Source organism: Zea mays, chromosome 7 (assembly GCF_902167145.1).
Source record: "Zea mays cultivar B73 chromosome 7, Zm-B73-REFERENCE-NAM-5.0, whole genome shotgun sequence".
Taxonomy (NCBI): domain Eukaryota; kingdom Viridiplantae; phylum Streptophyta; class Magnoliopsida; order Poales; family Poaceae; genus Zea; species Zea mays.
The window spans coordinates 123,566,993-123,591,477 of record NC_050102.1 but is presented as its reverse complement, the minus strand read 5'-3'; the positions used below and the strand labels follow the sequence as shown (position 1 = coordinate 123,591,477).

Here is a 24,485-nt window from a genome sequence, read left to right as displayed (position 1 = left end):
CGTATTGTGGTTGTGGGGCAAAGCAGAAGACGGGAGGGCGTACCGGCGGCTCTAGGCAAAGACAGCTCTCACTCTCGGCTTGATCTTGACAACGCCCTCGCCGCACCTCTCATGCGCGGGCAGGGGTCGCACGCAACTGACCGAAAGGAACAGAGGAATTCTTTTTCGATCGCTATATATCTGAAAATAAGCATAGCTGTGAAAATCTAAGTGTTGCGTGGCACGATCAAGCTACGTAAGAAGTGAATGAGAAACTAAACAAGCTGATGAGGTGTTGAACGCGACAACAGACAGCGGTATTAAAAAAAAAGTATGCGTGCGTGGTGTAGACGATGACCGCCGTCCAAACGAGATGCAGACCAGCCCCCATGCGCAGTGGTGGACCAACCCAGCATCCATCCTCAGCATTTGGGGGGGGGGGGGGGGGGGGGGGGGTCAAACGGCGATGTGGTCGCGGAAACGAAGAACGAGAAATGGAGCAACGAAACACAGGGGCAACAAGAAACAGACAGACAGTTCATGGTGAGATTCCAGCAGAACTGCGTGGTCAGCTTGCATTAGCTCCTCCGCGATTGGTTTGACCAGGAGAGGAAACAGAGAAGGATACAAATCGCTCAAGCCATTAAAAAAAATGGAACGGTGACGGCGCACATGGATGCTCCCAGCTCCTACTACTTAGCTGCCGAGGCGGCGGATCGACCGATCGAGTAGCTACATACTGGGCGCGCGCCGCGATCGAGAAACAGAGAGTGGATCACGGTCGCTGACCTCTGCCCTCCCCACTCCACGCGCGCTCGCGGATCTCGGTCGCGTCGCGCGCCATGGCCAGCGGCGGGGCGCCGTGGCTGGAGCGGTGCGGGCCGAGCGTGGGGATGGTGCTGGTGCAGCTGTTCTACGCGCTGGTGGACGTGGCGCTGAAGACGGCGTACGGGCTGGGCATGCGCCCCATCGTCTTCGTCGCCTACCGCCAGGGGATCGCCGCCGCCACGCTCCTCCTCGCGTCGCTCGCCGCCAGGGGGTGCACGCTGCGGCCCATGGCCGTCGGCGCGCGGGGCTTCGCGCTGCTCTTCGCGGCGTCCCTAGCCACGTGAGTCGTGATGATCCTCAGTCAGTGGACAGGAGACTAGTGGAGTGCCTGCTGCATGCTCTGGTTTTTCTGATTCAGTGCGAATGGGACAGCGCCACTGGCCAGTACTTGTACCTCCAGGGCCTCCACCTGGCTTCGCCGTCCATGGCCAGGGCCACCACCAACCTCGCTCCAGGCATCACCTTCGCCATTGCCGCCGTCATCGGGTAGGTGACTGTTTCTTTCTTTCTTCCTTCCTGTTTTGGGCTGCCCAAATTGTTACCCCCACTCCGGCACGCCATCCATCCGGCTCGCAGGCTAGAGAAGGTGGACATCAGGAGCCCGAGGAGCGTGGCCAAGATCGTCGGCACCGCCATCTGCCTCGCGGGAGCAGCATCCATGGCGTTCTTCAAGGGCCCGGCGCTCCTCGGCGCGGCTCTTCCCTCGACCACCAGCGACAACAGCGACTGGGTCAAGGGAGGCATCTACCTCGTGGGAAACGCCATCTGCGTCTCCATCTGGTACATCTTGCAGGTATTGCAACTACTGAGTACTGACCGACCATCCGCCCTGGGAAGGTGAATCACTCACTACTCACTCACCGGTGGCGGCGTTTCAGGTGCCCGTCTGCAAGTCGTACCTGGACCCTGTGTCTCTGGCGACCTGGATGTGCCTCCTGGCCACCTTGCAGTGCGCCGCCATGGCGCTGTTCCTGGAGCCCAACAACTACCTGGAGATCTGGAAGCTGAACTCGCTCTGGGAGTTCCCCTGCATCCTGTACGGAGTAAGTCTCACCCTGGACAGCTGCTCCGGCGCGGCCACCATTCTGCGCTGCGCATCGCCTTGTTGGATCGGAGTGATAGAAGCTGAACGAATATTGCAGGGCGTGTTTGCCTCTGGCGCCAACTTCTTCCTCCAGTCGTGGTGCATAGCGGTGAAAGGGCCCCTCTACAGCGCCATCTTTACGCCGCTGAGCGCCGTCATCACGGCGACACTGTCCACGCTCTTCCTGAACGAACAGCTCCATGTTGGAAGGTATGCTTGCTTTGCTTTGCTTTGCTTCCACTGTACACAATCACAGAAATCACTGGACAAGCACCAACCGCTGCGCTCAATCGGCAGCAGCGATACCACTGAATCCCTTCTTGTGCAGCGTCCTAGGTGCGGTTACGATCATCGCGGGGCTGTACGTCGTGCTATGGGGTAAAGCGGAAGATGCGAACGGCGGACAGGTCGGATCCAAGCAGACGGCAGATGCGGATGGCATCGCTGTCACAGTAGACACTCCGACCAATCTTTCAGAACCGTTGCTACCGACAGTGGCTGAGCCAGTGTTTTGAACTTGAGTCTTGGGATTTGGGAATACCCAAGTTCAAAGGGAAATTTTTTTCCCCAATGCATAACAATATAGGATTTCTTATTCGTTTTTGAAGTCCAAAAGAAATCTACAGGAAACAAATGTGCGTACTATCAAATATCATCACCCGATTAACTGAATCTGTGAATCAGAATGTTCTGTTCATCCTCGGTTCCTCTCCTCAGCCGCTGCTGGCTTGCTGTCCCGTCCCGTCTTCTGTCTTCCCCAGATGGCCACAGATCCCAAAATCCCAATCCAGATATCCGTGCCTCGGACTCGGACCCTGTCCGCCCCTGCGCTACTACGGCACGCCGTCAGTGACCCTGCTGTCAGAGAGATGATCAGCTGGTCAAATCGATTAATCGGATGACCAGCCCGGTTAATCGCTGAGGTTATTGTAATAAAACATTACGTACAACTAAAAGTCTAAATTGTAGTATAGTACAACATTACGTCGGCTGTGTTAGCGTGTGGAAACTGGAATGTGGATGCTTTTTGCGTCGTGTACTTGTATGCGTGGGACTTGGCCAAAATGAATGGTAAAAAACAAAACGAAGTGGACCAGAATTCCTAAAACAATCATGTCTCTGATCGTCCAAGGCTAAACACGATTAACCGACGATTAGGTTTCTAATCATGTCCTTACTCCGGACTCCCGAGGACAATTTGGTGCTCAGGGATCACGAGATGATTTATGGCAAATTGAATACCAAAGGTTTTATGGATCCTCGTGATTTCTGGTCACCAAATCAGCCCTTAGTGTAAACAGACAACGGGTCCTTTGGAATCAGTCTAGAAGCGATGAACCAAACCAGTTTTTTCTCATGGACATTACAATGTTTTTTGTATAACGGTTTCTAATGGCAATAATTTTGAAGCAAGTTTAAAAATAACTAAAATATGACGGACACCAAATCTAACATCATCATGACCACAACAAATGAAATAACATGATATTCTCATGATGAGTATACAAAACAAAATAATATGATGTCCACCATATACAGTTTAATTAAAACATGGCAGATGCCACGATAAAGACATGAAGGTCATTTTCTAAGTCAATTTAAGATCTAAAAATGAAAATTGGACCTGCTAGATATGGTGCTATAATCTTAAAACAATTAATGGTCAGGTTAAGAAATACTATTAAACAAATTTTTGCCTCGACGCGACGTCTCTTCTACTCGCTGTGTCGTGCACTCGTGCTCGATTCGAGAGGCGTGGAAAGACTTTATCTATACTAATCTATTAAGAAGACACCTGGTGCTACCATAGTTTCACTCTGCTCACGTCAAACGCACACAAAAAATAGTGCAGATTGAGCACTCGAACACACGCCGCTTTTTACTCTAGAAATTTAAGGCTAACCACCAGACCACACGTACCTTAATGTTTAAAAATAAACAATAATTATATTTATAGTCTAGGCGCTGCTCCACCCGCTCCCCCGCCTCGTGGCAACGCACGAGCATATACCTAGTATTTATATATAAAGTCATTTACAATCTTAAGGCCCTGGTTTGATTTTCAAGTGCAATAGACAGTTAAGAGACTGCATGATACAATCATGAGCCTCTAGATCATAAATACAGTTAAAAACAATATATATAGAAAGTTGTGTAGAGACGGACTTCTTAAAGAGAATGTCTCTTTTTATTTTTTATAATTAACCCCTATAGATCCCTTAAGTGACCCCACATTAAATAGGGTTGTACATGCCCTAATAATTTTTTACCCCTCATAATAAATAAAAAGAGTTACTCCACCATCATTTTTCCTGTCTAAGAGCATCTCCGGCTAGAATTCATATATTTAAGTCCTAAAATTTGAAATAGGACCTAATTTCAAGTGTTTAGAGCCACAAAAACATTTTCAGCTCCAACAGTTAAGTCCTATCATGTTATTAGGAAATATATCATATTATTTAAGAAATTAAAAAAATAGGAATAGTATATAAAATGAGGATATGGCTTTAGCATATGATGTCCTGTATTTAGGACCTAAGAGGGTGAGCCCTATAATTATTTGATGATTTTTTGTAAAATAGTAATTTTATTGGAGCAGGTTTTTAGTGTTAGAGTTCTATATTTTAAAAGACAACTCTGTTCAAGACTCCTGTTAGATATGCTCCAACGCCTTTGTTTCACCCTGCAAAAGTATGCTGATCACTTCTCTGGTGACGCAAGACCGTGACCGTGACTCAAGACCGATAAGAGATAGACATCGATATTGAATGAAACTTAGAGCTTGTTTGATATACGACCTAAAACAAACTGATTAAAGTTTAGCTTCTTCTTAGAAACTAAAAGTGACTAAAAATATATCTCTTCCCTACTTCTTCAAAGCACCAGTTTTAATCATCGTCCTACGTCATATGTAAAGCGCACTTTCAGTGGGTCGTTAACCCACATATGGATCATGAGAAAACTAACACAAATCCAACACAGCAGATTGTAAGTCTATTCCTCTTCCTCACTTCTTTTATTGTTTTATTGTGTTACAACCTTCAAAATAATTATAAAGTGCTTTTCATATCTCTATGCGTACTTGTGTCACGCTGTCAAAGTCACTCCTAATACCCTAAATGACTAAGTTCATTGTCTTGCTATTATTATCCACATTCTTCTGATTAGCTTCATTAATTTGATCTCGCACCTAAAAAGGAAACACAACAACTTTTTCTTGATACACCCAACCTTGTATCCATCTTTTCCTTCCAAAACTAAAAATCAACACAAAAATACACGGTTTTGTGGTATATCTATCTATTGCTATTTATTCTAATTAGTGTTTAAGATTAACTTGACAATAAAAATTGCTCTGGTACCACTTGTAGGATCATATGACACAATGATAGATAATCAAAAGAGGGGTGAATGAACTAGGCCACCTCTTCCTAATTACAAAACCAATTTAATCCACTTCTAAAATTTTAAATGATTAAACTAGATAAAATTACACAACCAACTCAACTAGAACCACTTAGATTGTACTTCCGTATCAAAAGATATTATAAAACAAGACTATTATGATAGAGTATAATGAAAATTAATCAAGCCTTAATTTTGAGATTAAACAAGAGTAAAAAATATTAATTCATCAAACTTTGCAGGTAAACTTGATGCCCTAGCAATAATCTAGATGATTCAAATCAAGATGAATAAATTAATTTAATAAATCAATCTATAATCAAACACTAGGCATCCAATTAATGATTAAAGAGAGAGGAACGACATTACCCTACTAATCGTGCATAATCACCACCTTAATCATGAACATTATGTGTACAAAGTACTCTCCAAAAACACCAAAGAATTATTTGTCAAAATCTTCAAAACCACTAGATTAATCTAATCTATTAGCTAATCTTGCTCTCAATATGCTCAAATATAATTCGTCGAGTGTCGAGGAAAGACACTCGATGAAACCTTACTTTGCCGAGTGTCTGCCATAGGACACTCGACAAAGAAGTTAGTTTGTTGAGTGTCAATTCCTGACACTCGGCATAGTTAACCGTCGTCAAATATAGACTGCTGCTGACGGTCCTTTGCCGAGCATTAAGTTTCGCCTACTTTACCAAGCGTCAGTGTATACTGAGAGTTTTGCGCTCGTCAAAGGAGGTCTGTGCCGAGTGTCTTTGTTCGCCGAAAGTGACACTCAAGTTTTGCTGAGTGCCCGGCAAAAAGCTGAACGCTCGGTAAAGAGCCTGTTGAGCGCCATAATGAGCCAGCGGACGGTCCGGCCCTGAGGCCGGACGGTCCGCGGTTCGGACGGTCCGCGCCTGTGGGCCGAACGGTCCGCGCGTGCGCAGAACAGATTATGGTTCCGAGTTTTGTGCTACGGTTGTTAGCTATATTCGCGGAATTAGCTCGGAATCAGTTGTGTAAAGGGTCCAGCCCCCCTCCTCTATAAATAGAGAGGTCTACGGCCGATTTGTAATCATCAACAATCGAATCAATACAACTTCTATTCGCATTTTATCCTAGGAGTAGTTCTAGTCTAGTTTAGGTTTAGCCTCTCAATCCCCAAATTCTTCGCCTCTCTTCGACTCTACGCCGATTGGAGGAGTCTAGGTCGGCCGGCCCGAGCCTAGACAACCACTAGGATCTCTCCTCCCCGACGGGGTCCCTCCCGGGAGCGAGATCCAGGCCGCCGTCGGCGACTTCCGCCGCCCCTGCGCACGCGCGGACCGTCTGGCCTCAGGGCGCGGACCGTCCGACCGTCAGGCAGAGGACCCAAGCTCCTGCACCAGGTCGCGGACCGTCCGGCCCTAGGCCACGGACCGTCCGCGCCTGACCAGAGAGCACCGCCGCCTCGCGCCAGGTCGCGGACCGTCCGACTCCGTGCCGCGGACCGTCCGCACCTGACCAGAGAGCACCGCCGCCGGTTCTTCTTGAGTATTTGGCGCTCCGAAAAGGCGTCAACATACTTTTTGGCGACTCCGCTGGGGAAGACAAATATAGACGCATCAAATCGGCCCTCAACGGCCGGTTCAAGAGATGGCTCTGATATTTCCCCAAGCAACATCATAGAGCCGACTTGGGAGACCTTGCCGGCTGACGAACAGCTCCAATTCGAGGAGCACAAGGAGCGTATGATCCAGGAGGCAAAAGCAAAATTCTTGGCCGACTTCAAAGTGGACAGGAACAACAAGGTCGTCCGACATCGGGCGACGGATCCGGCTTCGCTCCAACCCACACCAAATATCCCCAATGTAAGTAATACCAACGAGCTACAATCTCTTAGAATTATGTAGAAGAGCAACGTGAGCAAATGCAGAACATCATAGGGGGTATGCAAAGCGATTTTAAGAGACTAGTACGTGCATTTGATAAATCTAATATCGCAAATTTTCCTTCGCACGAGGTTGAGTTAGGGGGTAACACGCATAATACATCGGCTACAGGTTGTCACGACCAGTCACAACCCCTTTATGGGATGCCGATGGACACATACCCTGAGCAACCGCAAATCGGCAGTAAATCAGCCGATCTGCACATGCCCGGACCGTCCGCACGTGAGCGCGGACCGTCCGGGCCAGCAACAGTCGGGCCTATTTTTAATGAGTTACCTAGATATGCGCCCGAGCCACCACACACGGCACAGAACCCAAACTACCCAGTCGGACGGTCCGCATACAACGACGGACGGTTCGCATATAACCACGGACGGTCCGGGTACGTATCCGGACAGTCCGCGCATGAGTCTTTTGAGGAGGATTATTACATGAATCCTCGCCCGTCCCAGCAACACTTCCCATCACACTATGCAATGCACCAGCCCATTAATTTAGGATCCAGAGCCCAGGAAAGCTTTCCGGCCCCACCTAGAAGGCCGGAAAGAAACGATCAAACCTATGAGCCATATAGGGCAAATGGAAATGCACCACGTAACTCAAACCAATGGGGGGAAAGACAACATGCTAATATCCAGCCAACCCCACCTATGTTTGACCAGAGAGCCGGTGGTCTCGCACCGGCTGTCATTGATATAGTAAGGGAAGAAATAGCCGGGGCGTTCCGAGATAAGCTCGGAGTAAGCATGGTCCCTGGGGGGCAATCATATCGGAAACCTTATGACAGTCGATTTGATCACCACCCATACCCACAGGGAACCAGGATACCCGAATTCACAAAATTTTTGGGTGATCAAGGAAAGAACACACGTGAACACATAGGCCAATTTTTAGCACAATTAGGAGAGTTGGCCGACACAGAGGCATTTCGCGTACGTTTATTTTCATTATCTTTAACAGGAACTGCGTTTGCATGGTACGCCACTTTACCTCCTAATTCCATTTCATCATGGGGGGATTTAGAACAAAAATTTCATGATCATTTTTTCTCCGGTGACTATGAGTTGGATTTGGTAGATTTAGTGTCATTACGACAAGCAAAAGATGAATCGGTTAATGATTACATCCGGAGATTCCGAGATACAAGAAACCGATGCTTCCAAATTCATTTAGCAGAAAAACAGCTAGCAGGATTAGCCTTTAATGGTTTACGATATTATTTAAAAGAAAGATTAGAAGACATCCAATTTTTTACACTAGCACAGTTACACCAGAGAGTTTTGGCTTGCGAAAGCCGGAGTAAAGAAACTGCTAAGACAATGCGTCACAACGTACATATAGTAGAATGCGACCAAAGTAGCTCGGATGACAAATCAACGGAAGTGTATGCTGCTGAAATGGTTTGGCCAAAACAGGCCAAATCTTCGGCTTGTCCCTCCTTGCAGCCGGTTCAAAAGAAACGGCAAGAGGAGGTTAAGTTTACGTTTAATGTCGGTAAGTGTGATAAAATATTTGACGAGTTACTCAAAAATGGCAATATCAAAATAAATCACACTGTTCCATCCGCCGACGAGCTAAAACATCGTGCGTACTGCAAGTGGCATAACTCATTTTCTCATGCCACTAATGATTGTAATGTATTTCGGCGACAGATTCAATCGGCCATTAACGAAGGACGATTGAAATTTCAGGAAATGCAGGTGGATACAGAGCCCTTTCCGATGAATATGATTGACTTCGAGGGCAAGAAAGTCCTGGTTCGGCCAAATACAACCGACAAAGGCAAAGGCAAGGAAACAATCATCGGCAATGCTAAAAAGGCCGATGGGGATTGTAAAGTTTCTTGCAGGAAAGTGGTGGCCGAGAAGACTCCCGATGGAGGGGAGACCCTGAAGGTGACCATCACAGCCTCTAGCACTGGGGGGCAAGCGCAGACAGGGAGACAGTTGCGGGAACCCGTGCTGCGCATCACGGACAGTCCGCCGTCCCGACGCGGATGGTCCGACGCTTCTCCGGACGGTCCGGAGGACTCTGGCAGACGGTCCGGCCATGCTCAGGACTCGCAGCGACCACGTATCTTCAAACCACGACGACCAGAGATAGGTACGTGGAAAACAAATACATTTAAAGCAGCTGGTCGACTGATCAAGCCTGGCCCGACTTTCGATCAATTGTTGTCTAAATATGTGAAAAAGAAGGCCGGCCCCAGTGACCGGCCACCGAAGCGACCCCGCTCACCCATTCATGAGCAACGTTAGGTCAGGCCGATTGGACCACCTCACCAATCGGAAGAAATGAAAGGTCCTATTGTACAATTGAGACCTAACATGCCGACATGGACCCCTCCACCTCCTTATCCATCTATGCCATATCCATACACATACTTACCTCCACCATATGTCCCAAATCAAATGTGGGGCATGCCACCATATCCATTTGGGATGCCACAGTACCCCGCCTGGGGGGCACCCCAAACATCCATTTTTGATAGGTTGGCGCCGCCAGTGCAAGACCGATTGAGCGCTGCTGAATCCGGTCACCAGACACATGCCCAACAAGATTGCCGGACTATTCAGCCTCCTAGGCCGACCAATCCGGCAGGGGGGCATATGCCTATAGCAACTCAAAGAACAACAAAAAAGGACATCATCAAAATAGGCACCGCAGATGTTGTCATACAGGGAGACAATAAAGGGCCAATGATTTTCGGCGAATCGGCCAACACAACCGAAAAGGATACGGCTACCATCAAAACAGCCGATCCAAAATAGTCTATGCCTCGATGGTGCCCAACGGGATTGACACGATCCCAAAAGAGAAAATTACAGCGCCTAAGGGCAAAGGAGAGCCAGGAGAAGGAGGCGGAAAAGACATTTAATGATACACATCAACTATACCCGCCACCGCAAAAGAAATGGAGACCGAAGGCCGTTGAGAAAAAACAAACGGCCATAGAAATAAAAAATCAACCTGCACCAGGCGCGGACCGTCCGGCCCCCGCGCACGGACTGTCCGCCGTTCACCAGGAAGCCTCTGGACAACCCGCACCAGGCGCGGACCGTCCGGCCCCCGCGTGCGGACCGTCCGCCGTTCACCAGGAGGCCTCCAACGACACGACAACATCAATGGAAGAGGACGACCTGCTGGGAGAAGACCTGGTCGACTACGAGGCTTCTCCAGAACGCCCAGGTATGGATGTAAATATTATTACATTTTCTGTCGATTGTACTATTATCGGCGACGATGAACCTGTTGTTGCCCAGTTTAATTTTGGTCCTAAAGAAGCCGACTTTACTAAACCAAAAGAATCGGTAAATCATTTAAAGCCGCTCTTCGTGCGCGACCACATTGATGGGATACCGATTGCTAAGATGTTGGTAGATGGAGGGGCGGCTGTAAATCTAATGCCTTATTCATTATACAGAAAATTAGGTAAACAAGATGACGAACTTGTCAAGACCAACATGACCCTCAGCGGTGTTGGAACTGATAGTTCGATCAAAGCCAGGGGAGTCACGTCCGTTGAATTAACCATCGGGACTAAGACCCTTGCTGCTGCATTCTTCGTCACTGATGTAGAAGGAAATTACAGTTTAATCCTAGGCAGAGATTGGATTCACACCAATCAATGTATACCTTCTACATTACATCAAATGCTGATACAATGGGTAGGCGATGACATAGAACAAGTACATGCTGATGTATCGGCCTGCATCGCTGTGGCCGATGCCCCTGTACTCTGGACTTATGAGACTGCTACATGTCTCACAGGAGTAGACTTTTCTGATTATCAATTCATAAGTATAGATAAGAAAGGTTTCATTCCTGTAATGCTAGAGCCGATGGAGAATCGGCTAAATCCTAAATAAAGTTAAATGATGAATACACACAAAGTTCATGAGTCTTTGGTCACGGACAGTTCGGCCGCCAAGGTCGGATGGTCTGGTCTTTCACAAAAGGGTTCGGACTTTAAGACCGAACATCTATTGCAGCAAAAAGACAGTATTACGGATGATCCGGTCCCTGAGACCGAAAAGTCCACCGTCACACAAAGATCATCTAATTCCTCTGTGGGGAGCATGATAGAGGAATTCAGAGATCTTGATAAACTAGGACAGGGGTTTACATCGGCCGATCCTTTGGAGGAGATTGACATAGGAGATGGTTAAACTCCAAGGCCGACTTTTGTAAACAAGACCCTGGAGACTGATCCTAGAGATGAGATGATCGGTCTATTGAAGGAGTATTCAGATTGCTTTGCTTGGAATTACACTGAGATGCCTAGATTAAGCCGAGAGATCGTGGAGCATCGACTGCCTATTAAATTGGGTTTCAGACCTTTCAAGCAGAGAGCTAGAACATTTCGTCTAGATCTTCTCCCACGCATCAAGGACGAAATCCACCGGCTGCTAGAAGCTGATTTTATCAGACCTTGCAGATACGCAGAGTGGGTCTCCAATATTGTGCCAGTGGAGAAGAAGGAGTCAGGTAAGCTTAGAGTATGCATTGATTTTCGCAATTTAAATAGAGCGACTCCTAAAGATGAATATCCCATGCCCATAGCCGATGCATTAATCAATAATGCATCAGGAAATAGAATTATTAGCTTCCTTAATGGTAATGCCGGATATAATCAGATTTTCATGGCCGAAGAGGATGCGTCTAAAACGGCCTTTATATGTCCAGGCTTCATTGGTTTATTTGAATGGGTTGTCATGACATTCGGTCTTAAAAATGCTGGTGCTACTTATCAGAGGGCTATGAATCTGATCTTTCATGAGTTGTTAGGAAACACTATGGAAGTCTACATTGATGATATTGTAGTCAAATCGGCTGAGTTTAGTCCTCATATAGCTGATTTGTGCAAAGCCTTTGATAAAATGCGTCGGTATGGTTTGAAAATGAACCCACATAAATGTGCTTTTGGAGTGTCGGCTGGTAAGTTTTTAGGATTTGTCATCCATGAACATGGTATAGAAATAGACCCTGACCGAATCAAGTCTATTCGGAATGTGGGACCTCCGACTTGTAAGGTCGAAGTGCAGAAGTTTCTCGGCAAGGCGAATTATTTACGAAGGTTTATTTCTAACCTAGCCGGGAAGATTGATGCCTTCACCCCTATCCTTCGGCTTAAGAATGATGCCGAGTTCACTTGGGGGGCAGAGCAGCAGGAAGCATTTGATCTCATTAAAAAATACTTGTCTTCGGCTCTTGTGTTAAAAGCACCACAAGTGGGAGCACCATTCAGATTATACATTGCAGCTGAAGACAAAGTTATTGGGGCTGTTCTGACACAAGAAACTGAGGGGAGGGAGCATGTGGTGACATATCTAAGCCGAAGGTTGGTGGATGCTGAAACAAGGTACACTTTTATTTTAAAGTTATGCTTATGCTTGTTTTATGCATGCACCAAATGTAGATGTTACTTACTGTCTAGTCATTGCACTGTTTCTGGTCAAGTCGATGTGATCAAATACATGTTGCATAACCCAATTATGAGTGGTAGGATTGGTAAGTGGGCTTATGCACTCATAGAATATGACTTGGCCTATGAACCATTGAAATCTATGAAAGGCCAAGTCGTAGCGGATTTCATTGTAGAACATCGGGTTAATGATATTCATGAACTAGACATGTCATACCTCACTATTACTCCTTGGACTTTATATTTTGATGGATCGGTTTGCAATGAAGGGCAAGGAATTGGCATTGTGCTTGTTTCACCAAGTAATGTCTCCTTTGACTTCTCTAGTCGATTGAAAACTTATTGCACTAATAATCAAGCTGAATATGAGGCCCTCCTATTCGGCTTAGAACTTTTAAATGGTATGGGAGTAAAACATGTGAAGGTATTTGGTGATTCTCAGCTGGTTGTCCAACAAGTGTTAGAAGAATATCAATGTTTTGATGGTACTCTAAATAGTTACCTTGAGAAATGTTGGAGCATAATCCATTCTTTTGACGAATTCAGTATTCGGCATATTTCTAGAGTTGAGAATCATAGAGCTAACGATTTGGCACAAGATGCATCAGGTTATCGGATAAAGAGAGGAAAATTTCACAAAACTGAAAATCTGATAACCAGTGCAGAGCCAAATTCCCAGGTCGCGGACCGTCCGCGTGATGACGCCGGACCGTCCGGGGTTACCAGAAATGTTCTCTTAATCGATTCGGCTGACAATGAAGCCGATGCAAGTGATTGGAGGACACCTATACTTAATTATTTACGAAATCCCAATATCAGGACAGATAAGAACATTCGGCGAACAACTTTCAAGTATGTTTTGATGAGTGATGAACTTTACCGCCGAACGGTCAATGATGTCCTGCTTAAGTGCTTGGGCCCAGATGATGCTATATTAGCCATGGCCGAAGTACATGAAGGAATTTGTGGTACTCATCAATCAACTCCAAAGATGAAGTGGTTGTTGCGAAGGTCTGGCTTTTATTGGCCTAGTATGATAGCTGATTGTTTCAAGTACTACAAGGGTTGCCAAGTGTGTCAAAAATTCGGCGACCTACAGTTGGTCCCTGCAGCCGAATTACATCCTATCATCAAGCCTTGGTCGTTTAGAGGATGGGGATTAGACTTTATTAGAGAAATTCATCCTTCATCATCAAAGGGGCATCGGTTTGTGTTAGTTGCCACTGACTATTTCACCAAATGGACTGAAGTCGTTGCTCTAAAGAACATGACGCACAAGGAGGTAATTGAGTTCATAACTGAGCATATTATTCATAGATTCGGCATTCCCCAGACCTTGACTACAGATCAAGGTACTTCTTTTATGTCAAAGGAGGTACGTGAATTTGCTGAATTATACAGAATTAAGCTGCTTAATTCATCTCCATATTATGCTCAGGCCAATGGACAGGCCGAGTCTAGTAATAGGACATTGATTAATTTGATAAAAAAGAAGATATCTGATAATCCTAAACATTGGCATAAGATTTTGTCTGAAGCTTTATGGGCTCATAGAATATCTAAACATAGGGCTACTAAAGTATCTCCTTTTGAGCTTGTCTATGGGCAGGAAGCAGTGTTGCCTGTGGAAATAAGTTTGAATGCAGTCAGGTTCGCCAGACAAAATGATATAACTGCTACTGATTACTATAATTCAATGATGGATAATATTGATGAGGTGACCGACAAGAGGATGATAGCTTTGGGAGCAATAGAAAAGGACAAGATCATGGTAGCCAAGGCCTACAACAAGAAGGTCAAAGCAAAATCATTTCAAGTAGGGGACCTGGTGTGGAAGACCATTCTGCCTCTAAGGAGTAAAGACCGGAAGTTCGGGAAATGGTCGCCAAGCTAGGAGGGTCCTTATAAAGTAAAACAGGTGATGTCTGGCAACGCCTATTTGCTACAAACATTACAAGGCAAGGATTTGCCTAAGGCTTTGAATGGGCGTTTCCTCAAACAGTACCATCCTAGTATGTGGCAAGATGCCTAAGAGAACCGATGTGATCACATCGAGTTAGTTGCTTTTGGTTTGCTCAGCTCCACCAAAAGGCAGGGGGGCATATGTTGAGCGCCATAATGAGCCAGCGGACGGTCCGGCCCTGAGGCCGGACGGTCCGCGGTTCGGACGGTCCGCGCTTGTGGGCCGGACGGTCCGCGCGTGCGCAGAACAGGTTAGGGTTCCGAGTTTTGTGCTACGGTTGTTAGCTATATTCGCGGAATTAGCTCGAAATCAGTTGTGTAAAGGGTCTAGCTCCCCTCCTCTATAAATAGAGAGGTCTACGACCGATTTGTAATCATCAACAATCGAATCAATACAACTTCTATTCGCATTTTATCCTAGGAGTAGTTCTAGTCTAGTTTAGGTTTAGCCTCTCAATCCCCAAATTCTTCGCCTCTCTTCGACTCTACGCCGATTGGAGGAGTCTAGGTCGGCCGACCCGAGCCTAGACAACCCCTAGGATCTCTCCTCCCGACGGGGTCCCTCCCGGGAGCGAGATCCAGGCCGCCGCCGCCGACTTCCGCCGCCCCTGCGCACGCGCGGACCGTCCGGCCTCAGGGCGCGGACCGTCCGGCCGTCAGGCAGAGGACCCAAGCTCCTGCACCAGGTCGCGGACCGTCCGACCCCAGCCACGGACCGTCCGCGCCTGACCAGAGAGCACCGCCGCCTCGCGCCAGGTCGCGGACCGTCCGGCTCCGTGCCGCGGACCGTCCGCGCCTAACCAGAGAGCACCGCCGCCGTTTCTTCTTGAGTATTTGGCGCTCCGAAAAGGCGTCAACAGAGCCGAATTTCAGTAATGACTACACCTCACAATGCATATGAGACGTGGGTTTTTTGTTCTTATTTTTGGTCTGGTTTAGTTAGGTGTAGTGTAATGTGTGGTTTTTAGAGTTGAAGATAGACTTCTATGATATTTGGGTATTGAAAAAAAAAACAGATTTTACACGTTAGCAATGTGTGGTTCAGAGTATGTTGCATAAAAAGAAGAGTTACTTTTGTAGTCAAGGTTGCCTTCGAACTGAGGTCGGAGCATCACTATCACCTAGTGAAATGTCCCATCGAACAATATGTAAAGCTGGCTCTCTGACTTCATTTTCTGCAAAATGAAAATCATCAGTTTCAGCCCCTCCAGATATTTCCAAGCGTACCAGCCATAGTCATCGCCACTTCTGGATCCCAAACGACAACCATTACGCATCCGCATCTGTATCATACGTCAGCCCATGTGTTCTCACAATCTATTAAAGTTACTCCCTCGGCGGCCCATATAAGTTTTAGCATCTTTTTAGGAAGGGTTTGGTTTGAAAATTTATTGTACTTTTATTCTATAAACTAGTTATATGCCCGTGCTTTGCAACGGCATACAAAATATTCGATAAAATTATTTACCAACAAATACTACAATTACAACCAGAGCCAGGATGTCGTTGTCGCAGTTGGCCAAGCTCCTTTGCGGCCACAGATGGGGGCCACCTCTCCTCTCATAAACCGTTGTTGCGCATAAACAGACCCCAGAGCAGTGTCTGCAGTACAGACAAGAATTCTGATCATGCTCCAGCTAAATTGCATTGTTGGTCTGCTCGACTCTTTTAGCTGAAGCAACCAGCTGCCCTTCACCAGTGAGGAAAAGAATCAGCTAACAATGGCATCCCCAGAAGCCTTGTTGTAGCGAGTAGCGACTGCAAGAGATCGCGTGCAGCAAATGTCGTCGCCAGGCAGACACAGACAACCACTACGCTTGCCAAGCCACCGCAATAAGAAGATTTGGAGCGCGAGCAAGAAAAGAGAAATGCAAGAGGCAAGAAGCAGCAGCTAGCCTTCGAAGCTCTCACCTATCACAATGCACACATGGGCTTGTCATTAGCTGGAGTTGAGTTTCTCTTCTCCTCCGACCTTGTTCCTGTTTCCTTCTCCTTGTCAAACAGAACACATGGCTAACTGGTATGTGAGAGGATTAGTGTGAACCAAGGGCCATATATAAAAAAAGAATATGGCACATGGTAAATATCTGGAAAACGAATAATTTTAGTAACATTTCATTCACTCAAGAAAAATAAAAGAAAATAAAAGGACGAACACTTAGGATTACATTACATTTTGTAGAAGTGCATGATGAATATCTTGGATATTGCTTCTGATTACACCAACTGAAGGTCCACGTACTTTGGACCTTGAGAACACTGCATTGGATGGTCAATAGCGGTACCAACAAGCAAATCAATGAACTGGGGCCAAAACCTGTGAGCCATGTAACGGACAATTCGACAGAATCATGTGCAAGTACCAAGCAAACGACGCATAATGAATAGGTACATGAACACCAAAAAATATCAGCACGAATAAGAAATAGTTATATGAAGTATGAACTCCGATTTCGTACCGCAATCCAACTGATCCTTATTCTATTGAGCTGGATCCATAAAACCATATTGTTCTTCGAAACCCACCACTATATGCTACTAAAAACAATAAGAAAATTCTAGTAACACATGCATCATATATTTCATATATTCACATGTATAAACTAAGAGGCAATATACGATTCGCATGTGGTTTTGTGGCTATTGTCAAAAAACAAGCTTTTAATGCGTCATGACTTAGCAGAGAGATTGAGGATGGAAGTTGCTTGATGTGTGCTAAAAAACAGACAATGTGCAAGGGTGGACACACTTTGTTCGTTATTTCAGCTTGCAATGACTTTTAAGTCAAAAACATATATAATATGCTAAACGTCCATTATACTAATTCGGAAGTACATTCAGGCACTTTCACAACTATCTATGACTCGTAGTACACTTGTAATTGTGTAAGCGAAAACACTCTATTGTTCAGACTGTTTTAGGCCCCGTTTGGTTTGAGGGACTAAAGATTAGTCCTTCTATTTTAGTCTCATTTAGTCCCTAAATTGCCAAAGTGTGGGACTAAAACTGGGACTAAACTGTTTTAGTCTCTAGTCCCTCAAGGGGTGACTAAAAGGGACTAAACCATATAAATTCCACTTTTGCCCCTCTTTTATTTTAGCTGCACTTATGGTGGGAGAATGCTAAGGGGTATTTTAGTCCCCTTATGATTCATTTAATGTGTTTTGAATAGTTTTAGTCCCTAGAACCAAACATGGTAGGACTAAACTTTAGTCTCCTAACTAAACTTTAGTCCCTGGACTAAAGGAACCAAACGGGACTTAGAGTACAGTGATGACTCTGGATGTAACAATTCGATAAAAAGAGTGATTAAAACGATCACACAAATTACAACCCTTACCTCGGCATCTTTTATCACTCCACCTCTGAAGGGCACGTGCAGTGGCTTTCAACTTCATCTCAAGAGTCAGGAAGGGGTAGGAGCTACCACCACCCGATGCCCACGCTTCCTGGAATCCCTCCAATTTTGGCCAAAAATACTCAAAATGAAACCTTTTTTACCATAGCAATTGCTTTTGGAGGAATGGAATCTTGTCATCAATGTCCCGAAGCCCATAGACACCGGATAACCACCAAGGTTGGCCATTTGACTGCTGGAATTGGACAGAATAAGAGCCCACTCTGTTATGCCCTGTTGCTTGCACATGCCTTTTCCAGGCTAAAAGAATACCACCGCTAGCCCCAGAGGAAGGTAAAAAGAGGAATTCTTCAAAAGTCACTCCAAGAATAGCAAAGACAGTTCCTCTAGAAATATTCTGTATGTTGGTTTCTTGCAGGCATACAATGTCTGCTCCAACGGAATCAACGAAAGTTCGTACAGATTGTTGCTTGGATGGAGAATTCAAACCCCAGACATTCCATATAACTATTTTCTTTGGATGGTTACAAAATTTACCTGTCAGATTTAGAATCCAAAGATATTCTTATCGGGCAACTGCAGAATGAGTTACTGGGTAGTTATAGGTCCCTTGAGCTACAAACAGTGGAGAGTTGGGAAGCTTTGATATTTCTTACTGTTGTACTGGGAAAATTTCATGAGTCCTACTCATTTGTTGATACTGCTAAACTGAATATGCAACATCATTGTCAAGAAATTGAAAAGGAAATTGGTTCTGCCAAGAGACATTTAGAAGAACAATCTTGCATTATTATCCAGTCTCAAGCTGAACAGAAACAGTCAAGAAATTTGAAGAATTTTATGGAACAACTCAAAGCTCACACTGCTTCTGAAATTTCAGAAAAAGGCAAACATATGTCCATTGTGCAGGATAGAGTTTATTATCTGAATGTGTTTGTGTACTGATGGCACACAGGAATACCCCCTCCATTCTTTCTGAAAAAAACATGTGGCGCCATTGTGTAACTGTGGTTTTGAAGGATATACGTAGCTTCATACCCAGTGTTGTTATTACCCAGGTATCTCCTAGCAAGCACTTCTGTTCCAAAAAGGGTCTGGTAGTGACAGTGTTGTTATTACCCAGTTCTACACAAAATTAGATGAGAAACATAAAGCTTTGGAAGCAGAGAAGGACGAGGCTGAGGCCAGGAAAAAGGTAAGAAGAACTTGCTTCTGAATTCTGATATCTATCTTAGAAGCAACCAACTGTAGGTCAGGTCACTTGAGTTTTCTATATTCTTCTTTTTGACTTCTCCTTGGCTTCTGAACTTGTCCTTATTGTTTGACGACACGTGAGATAGGAGCTAGCTGCTCTTATTTTTTTCCTTGAACATTTAGACAAATTACTATTCCTATAAATATTTAATTACATAACTTAATGATCAAAAGCTAAGCACGAGTAGGCGGTGATCATGCATGAGCCTCTCCTTAACTCCTAGTGAAGTACATATGTGCTAATAACTATATATATATATGCATGATTAAGTTGAGTTTTAGTTGGTTCTTCTTTCTTTGCATTGGACTGTTATGTTCACGATGATGTTTTTAATACAGTTTCCTACGATATTCTCCATACCTTTTCTTTTTATTGTATACTTGGAATCACATGACCTAATCTTATTTCCACTACGGATGTAGTGCGTACATCCCACTCCAGAAATAATTGTTAGTTGCTTATCAATTAGGCTCTCGTCCTTTGCATTGCTCGTATACATTGGGCGAGGGCACACCAGGTTATTGAGTTCGATATGTGTAAGGATTTCTAATTGATGTGACCATTGGTATTACTTGTGATACCTATAGCACATATATACCATTGTAGTAATAAGTACTGTGCTCAGATAATCATTAGGTTACCATTGTAGGAAAAAAGAGTTGTACGGCTTCATAAGAATGTGATGTATTAACAGTAGATAAAAATGAACCATGCAACAGGAAATTCAAGTTCTAGCTAGTCTTTGACGCTAGACAGGGGCGAGAACTCAAAATTAGCGTGGATTGAACCATCAAAGCATGGACGAAGGAGGAAGGGAGCCGAGCAAAGGGCCACTACCTGGAGCGGATGCACACAGGATCTGCAGAACAGAGAAATCGAACAAGATCCAATCGATGGGCAGGGGCAGCATCAACCTGGGGATTCTGGGGAACTTGGCAGAGGCGGAAGAATCATTTGGAACTTTTGGGGAGCGTTTGTAGGAAATAAACAGATCGGTAGGCGTCTGAGCTGAGAAATCCCTCGCGTCATCCGCATTCCCTTGACCCAGATTTGCTTGCCGGCTTGGGCGAGCCAGATGAGCTCGTCCATGGCACACGCCGCCATGTCAACTATCAAGGGGTGCTCCATTTCCGTCACGAGCGCTGGCATCTGGTACGACAGCCCGAACGAGCAGCCACTGAGGAGGTAGAGGCCCAGCGATGGCCTGCCGAGGGAGCTCTACTCACGAATCCTGCCCACGGACAGGTCCAACGACGGCATGGACATGGTAACGCTCTCCATAGCTCCCAAACAATTTCACACCCATGTCCACATGCGAAGCGCAGGGGCCAAGGGATGGGGTCTCACCTGGATCTGGATGATGATGGCGACGATACCCGTACACCGTAATGGCAGGTACCGCCAGCGCGAGCTCACAGTTCCCGTCGGTTTAGGGTCACAGACGGGATCCCGCCGGTGTCACCATTCCCGGGTTCGCTGCCGGCTTCATCAAAGGGTCGGATTCGACCACCTCCATGAGCCGCGACCACATCCTAGTGCCGCCGAAGAACCACGACCCGTCGCCGCTGGGGTAGGGCACCACCGTCACGGACGCGGACCCCAGCCGACCATGGCGCACCCAGGGCAGCACGAGGCTGGGCTTCCCGAACCCGAGGTCCCTGTCGATGGCGAACTGAAGCAACCCGAACATGAAGAGCGCGGGGCTCCCGAGCCCCAGATTCACCGTCTCTGTCCACTTGTCGTCGTCCCTGAATGCCGCCTTCCGCTCCTCCATCCAGTCTACCAGCTCCTGGAACCGCGCCGCCGTCGTGACCCCCGCGATGGCCGCGCGCACCATGCCCGCCACCTCGGGGAGCGGCACGCGAGGACGTCGGGGGCGGCCATGGCGCGGTGGAGGAGGATGTCGCAGGGGATCCAGGATCTCATCGCGGCGTGTGCGGCGGGCGTGGTGGGGACGCGCGACGCGAGATCAGGTGGCGGCCGCGGGATGGAGAGGCAGAACATAGCCGCATGTGGACGCCGCGCAGAAATCGGAGGCCGCCCCGTCGCCGCCATCATCGGTCCCAACCTCACGAACGAACACGGCGCAGGGAGCAGAGATCGGCTGCGTGAAATGTAGAGGCCGCGGAGCATAGGGGAGCGCGAGATTAGGGGGATTATGGCGGCTGCGGGATGCTATCGCGACCGAGATTCTGGAGGTGGCGGCCGCGGGAATGCGGGATGGAGAGGCTATCGTGACCGAGTCGGAGGCAGAACACAGCCGAGTGTGGACGCCTACAATGAGTGCTTAATTAGTTGTAAAGATTTAGTAGAATGATTCTATTTGTTATAGTATAATAAGGTAATCATAACTTTAAGAAATAATATACCATATGCAAAAAAAAAACTGTGAAGTACTTTGTACCCTGGGCCAAACACATTATTAGTGCTGAAATCTATCATTGTCTCTAGTAATTGCCACCACTAATGGTTTGTTCGGTTAGCTCCCAATTCATATGGATTGAGTAGGATTGAATGTGTTTAAATCACAAGCAAGTCAATCTTCATCTTAATTTTTTCCAATCTCATCCAATACATTGGTAACAGGATTAACCGAACAAGCCTAAATATTTCCGGAGACAACAATCGCTCACCGAAGACGACAAGCAAGACAGGGGAAGTGGAGAGGTGGATATTTCCAGGGTAATAACGTTATTATTAGGCCGGACTTGCCTCTCATGGGGCACCACAGGTCCACAGCTTTCATATCGCTGGTCATGGTTGAAGACTTTAAGTCTTCGTCTTCCTTTCTTTGATTACTTCATTGTGGAAAAATGGTACTACAAGCCAGGACGCGTCAGTAGCAACTAGCAACCAAGCGAAACCGTGTGTGCTAATGTGTGGAGGACAGAGATAAAGTGCGATGGTTTCTGAACCCGGGAGTGGCAGTTAGCTCAACAAACTTGAGTATCGCTAATGACGAGAGCATCGCTAATGCTCTTCCAGTCTTCCGTTTTAGGCTATACTATACGTATCTCTGGACTTGCTGGCATCTGTATTGTGATGATGAGTGATTGTTAAATAATCTTTCCGTCCCAAATTAAAATTCGTTTTAGTTACTTAATGGGTCCATACAATACTTAAAGTATACATCTTATATTATCTATTTAAATATAGATATAAAAACCAAAAAGCTAAAACGATTATTATTATGGAACAAATGGAGTAGATGATAAAATTTGGTTTAGTATAGAGATTAATCATGACATGAGTATTAGTGTTGTGTAATGTTTCTCGTCTTACGATGTGGTGCACGTATTGAGCGTTGAGATTGATGGCAGTGGTGCGATGATGATGCCTAAAAGGATATGAATTAACTAATCTAATTTCTCTCTAAACTATTATCTCTATTTTTCTCCTCGTCAAAACCTATACAATAAATAAAATATATTATGTCCAACTACGATTTTAGCTAAGTATTAATATCTCTACCACAAATAGTCATGCAACCTAGGTTCCGATCCTATAAACGCGGAAAGGCACAAAGGTAAAGCACATAACCAAGGTAATGCAATATAAATATGGAAACTTAAATAATAAATAAAACAGAGATATGAACTTATGTTGATGTGTTGGTAATTTTATCGAGGTATCGTGAAGCGAGTAAATTTCTCCCTAATCCATGCAAGGAAATGCCCACGCGAGGGGCCAAACTCCAAGTTAGTCTTGTGTATTTTTCATGCACAAGTGGTACTCCTGTTGTAGCCTCTCACAGATGCTCCCCGCCGTCTCCATGCATAAGGCCATCCGATGCTTTGACCAGTGTTACACCGAATACATATGGTGCATTATAGCCCTTCTCAAACTGCTATGCAAACTTTCTAAGTATCCTGTCCAGTGGAGTGTTCGGTGGTACACCGAACATGGCATGTGTCTTGTGGATCTCCCCAAACACGTTGTAGACATTTCTAAGTGCCATATCTGATAACTCATCTAGTGTGACATCCAGTGTACATGTCTGGTGTACTCTATCTTAATAACCCTTTCTTTAGTATGGTTCAATTCCTATTTGGTATTTTATTTAGTGCCTCATCAGACACATCTAGTGCTACTGAACAACTTGTTTTTCTCCATTTCTTCATGCCTCTTTATTTGTGCTTCTTTCATTTTATGTCTTGGACTCTTGTATGATCTTGTAAGTCTTCAATAAGTCTTTCTTAAGGTGTTGATCATCTCGATCACCACTTTGCCTTCGTCCAAGTCCACATTACATCCTTTAAATTATAATCAAAGACACTAGCAAATAATGTTAGTCCAAATTGTCATGTTGATCATCGAACATCAAAGCTTAAAAATCAAATGGGCCTCGGTCCATCTTCCTTACAGAGCTGGTCAACGACAATGGAGAAGGTCAAATGAGTTTGAGCCACTAGACCATCATGGTGAAGGATGGATATGGAGGCTTAAACTAGAGGACCGTGGTGGTGGAGCAAAGTGTGGATGGCTAACACTTAGTAGCACTAGTGATCAAGTGTACAAGTGAAGCTTCATATACTGTAACACTCCAAAATCCTAATCTGAATAAATTAGAAAAAACTAATTTTATAATTTAAATAAATGTGTTTTCAAATAATAGATTACCTAAAAGATTCTTATCTGAACTATCCTTTATATTAAAGATTTATTCACCAAAAAAGAATTAAGTTAAACTATCTCTTAATATAGATTTTACATTAGAAATTATATCCTTTTAAATAAATACGTAAAGATTATAAATTTATTTTATTATACTTATAAAATATGGCTATGTGTTTGAATTATTTTCTTTAATAATTATTATTATAAAACAACTTACGTGAATTATTCCTACTAATTTTCATTTGCTTAAATGGATAAAATAATTAATAAAAATGCTTTGCATAAATCATGTTGAGTTTTTGTTTGTTGCAATTTATGCTTGAAATAGAAAATTTAACTTAGCTCTAAATTAGACTTGAATTTTAAATTTAAAATAGAAAGCAGAAATTAGAAATCCAAGCTAATATAATGGATTGATGTATGTTGGTTGGTTTGTTTGTATACGACGTCCTTTAGGTAAAGCTGATATAAATTAGGGTATCGCAATAAGATATTTAAGAAAATACTTCTTTTCAGCTCGCGTGTAACACCCAAAAAACTAATTTAAAAATTAAAATTAAAATATATTCTAAGATTTATTTAAATTGAAGGACTAATATGATTATTACAATTTAACAACGATATTATTGAAATAAAAGAGATAAGTT

The 24,485-nt window shown here is 45.0% G+C and overlaps 2 protein-coding genes across 16 annotated transcripts; one reads left to right on the top strand and one right to left on the bottom strand.

The window, feature by feature from the left end:
* Positions 1–475: 475 nt before the first annotated feature.
* Positions 476–2,541, top strand: LOC100384186 (WAT1-related protein). The gene is made up of 6 exons (NM_001176762.2): positions 476–1,087; positions 1,180–1,293; positions 1,384–1,600; positions 1,686–1,850; positions 1,950–2,101; positions 2,220–2,541. The coding sequence occupies exons 1-6, from the start codon at positions 822–824 to the stop codon at positions 2,404–2,406; spliced, it is 1,101 nt and encodes a 366-aa protein (NP_001170233.1). The 5' UTR covers positions 476–821; the 3' UTR covers positions 2,407–2,541.
* On the bottom strand, positions 2,467–21,519 carry LOC103632787 (uncharacterized). Of its 15 annotated transcripts, none has more exons than XR_002263432.2 (3): positions 16,520–21,395; positions 15,681–15,783; positions 2,467–2,746 (listed from the first exon to the last, which is right to left on the bottom strand). XR_002263432.2 is itself a non-coding variant. In XM_035961023.1 (3 exons), the coding sequence occupies exon 1, from the start codon at positions 21,056–21,058 to the stop codon at positions 20,657–20,659; it is 402 nt and encodes a 133-aa protein (XP_035816916.1). In that variant the 5' UTR covers positions 21,059–21,519; the 3' UTR covers positions 15,983–16,293; positions 16,520–16,925; positions 17,949–20,656. The 15 variants fall into 15 exon arrangements, 10 of the variants coding, with proteins under 10 accessions (XP_035816916.1, XP_035816917.1, XP_035816919.1 ...); XM_035961023.1 differs by lacking the exons at positions 2,467–2,746; positions 15,681–15,783 and adding an exon at positions 15,983–16,293 and having other exon boundaries at positions 16,520–16,925; positions 17,949–21,519; XM_035961024.1 differs by lacking the exons at positions 2,467–2,746; positions 15,681–15,783 and adding an exon at positions 15,983–16,210 and having other exon boundaries at positions 16,520–16,925; positions 17,949–21,519.
* Between the last annotated feature and the right edge of the window lie 2,966 nt (positions 21,520–24,485).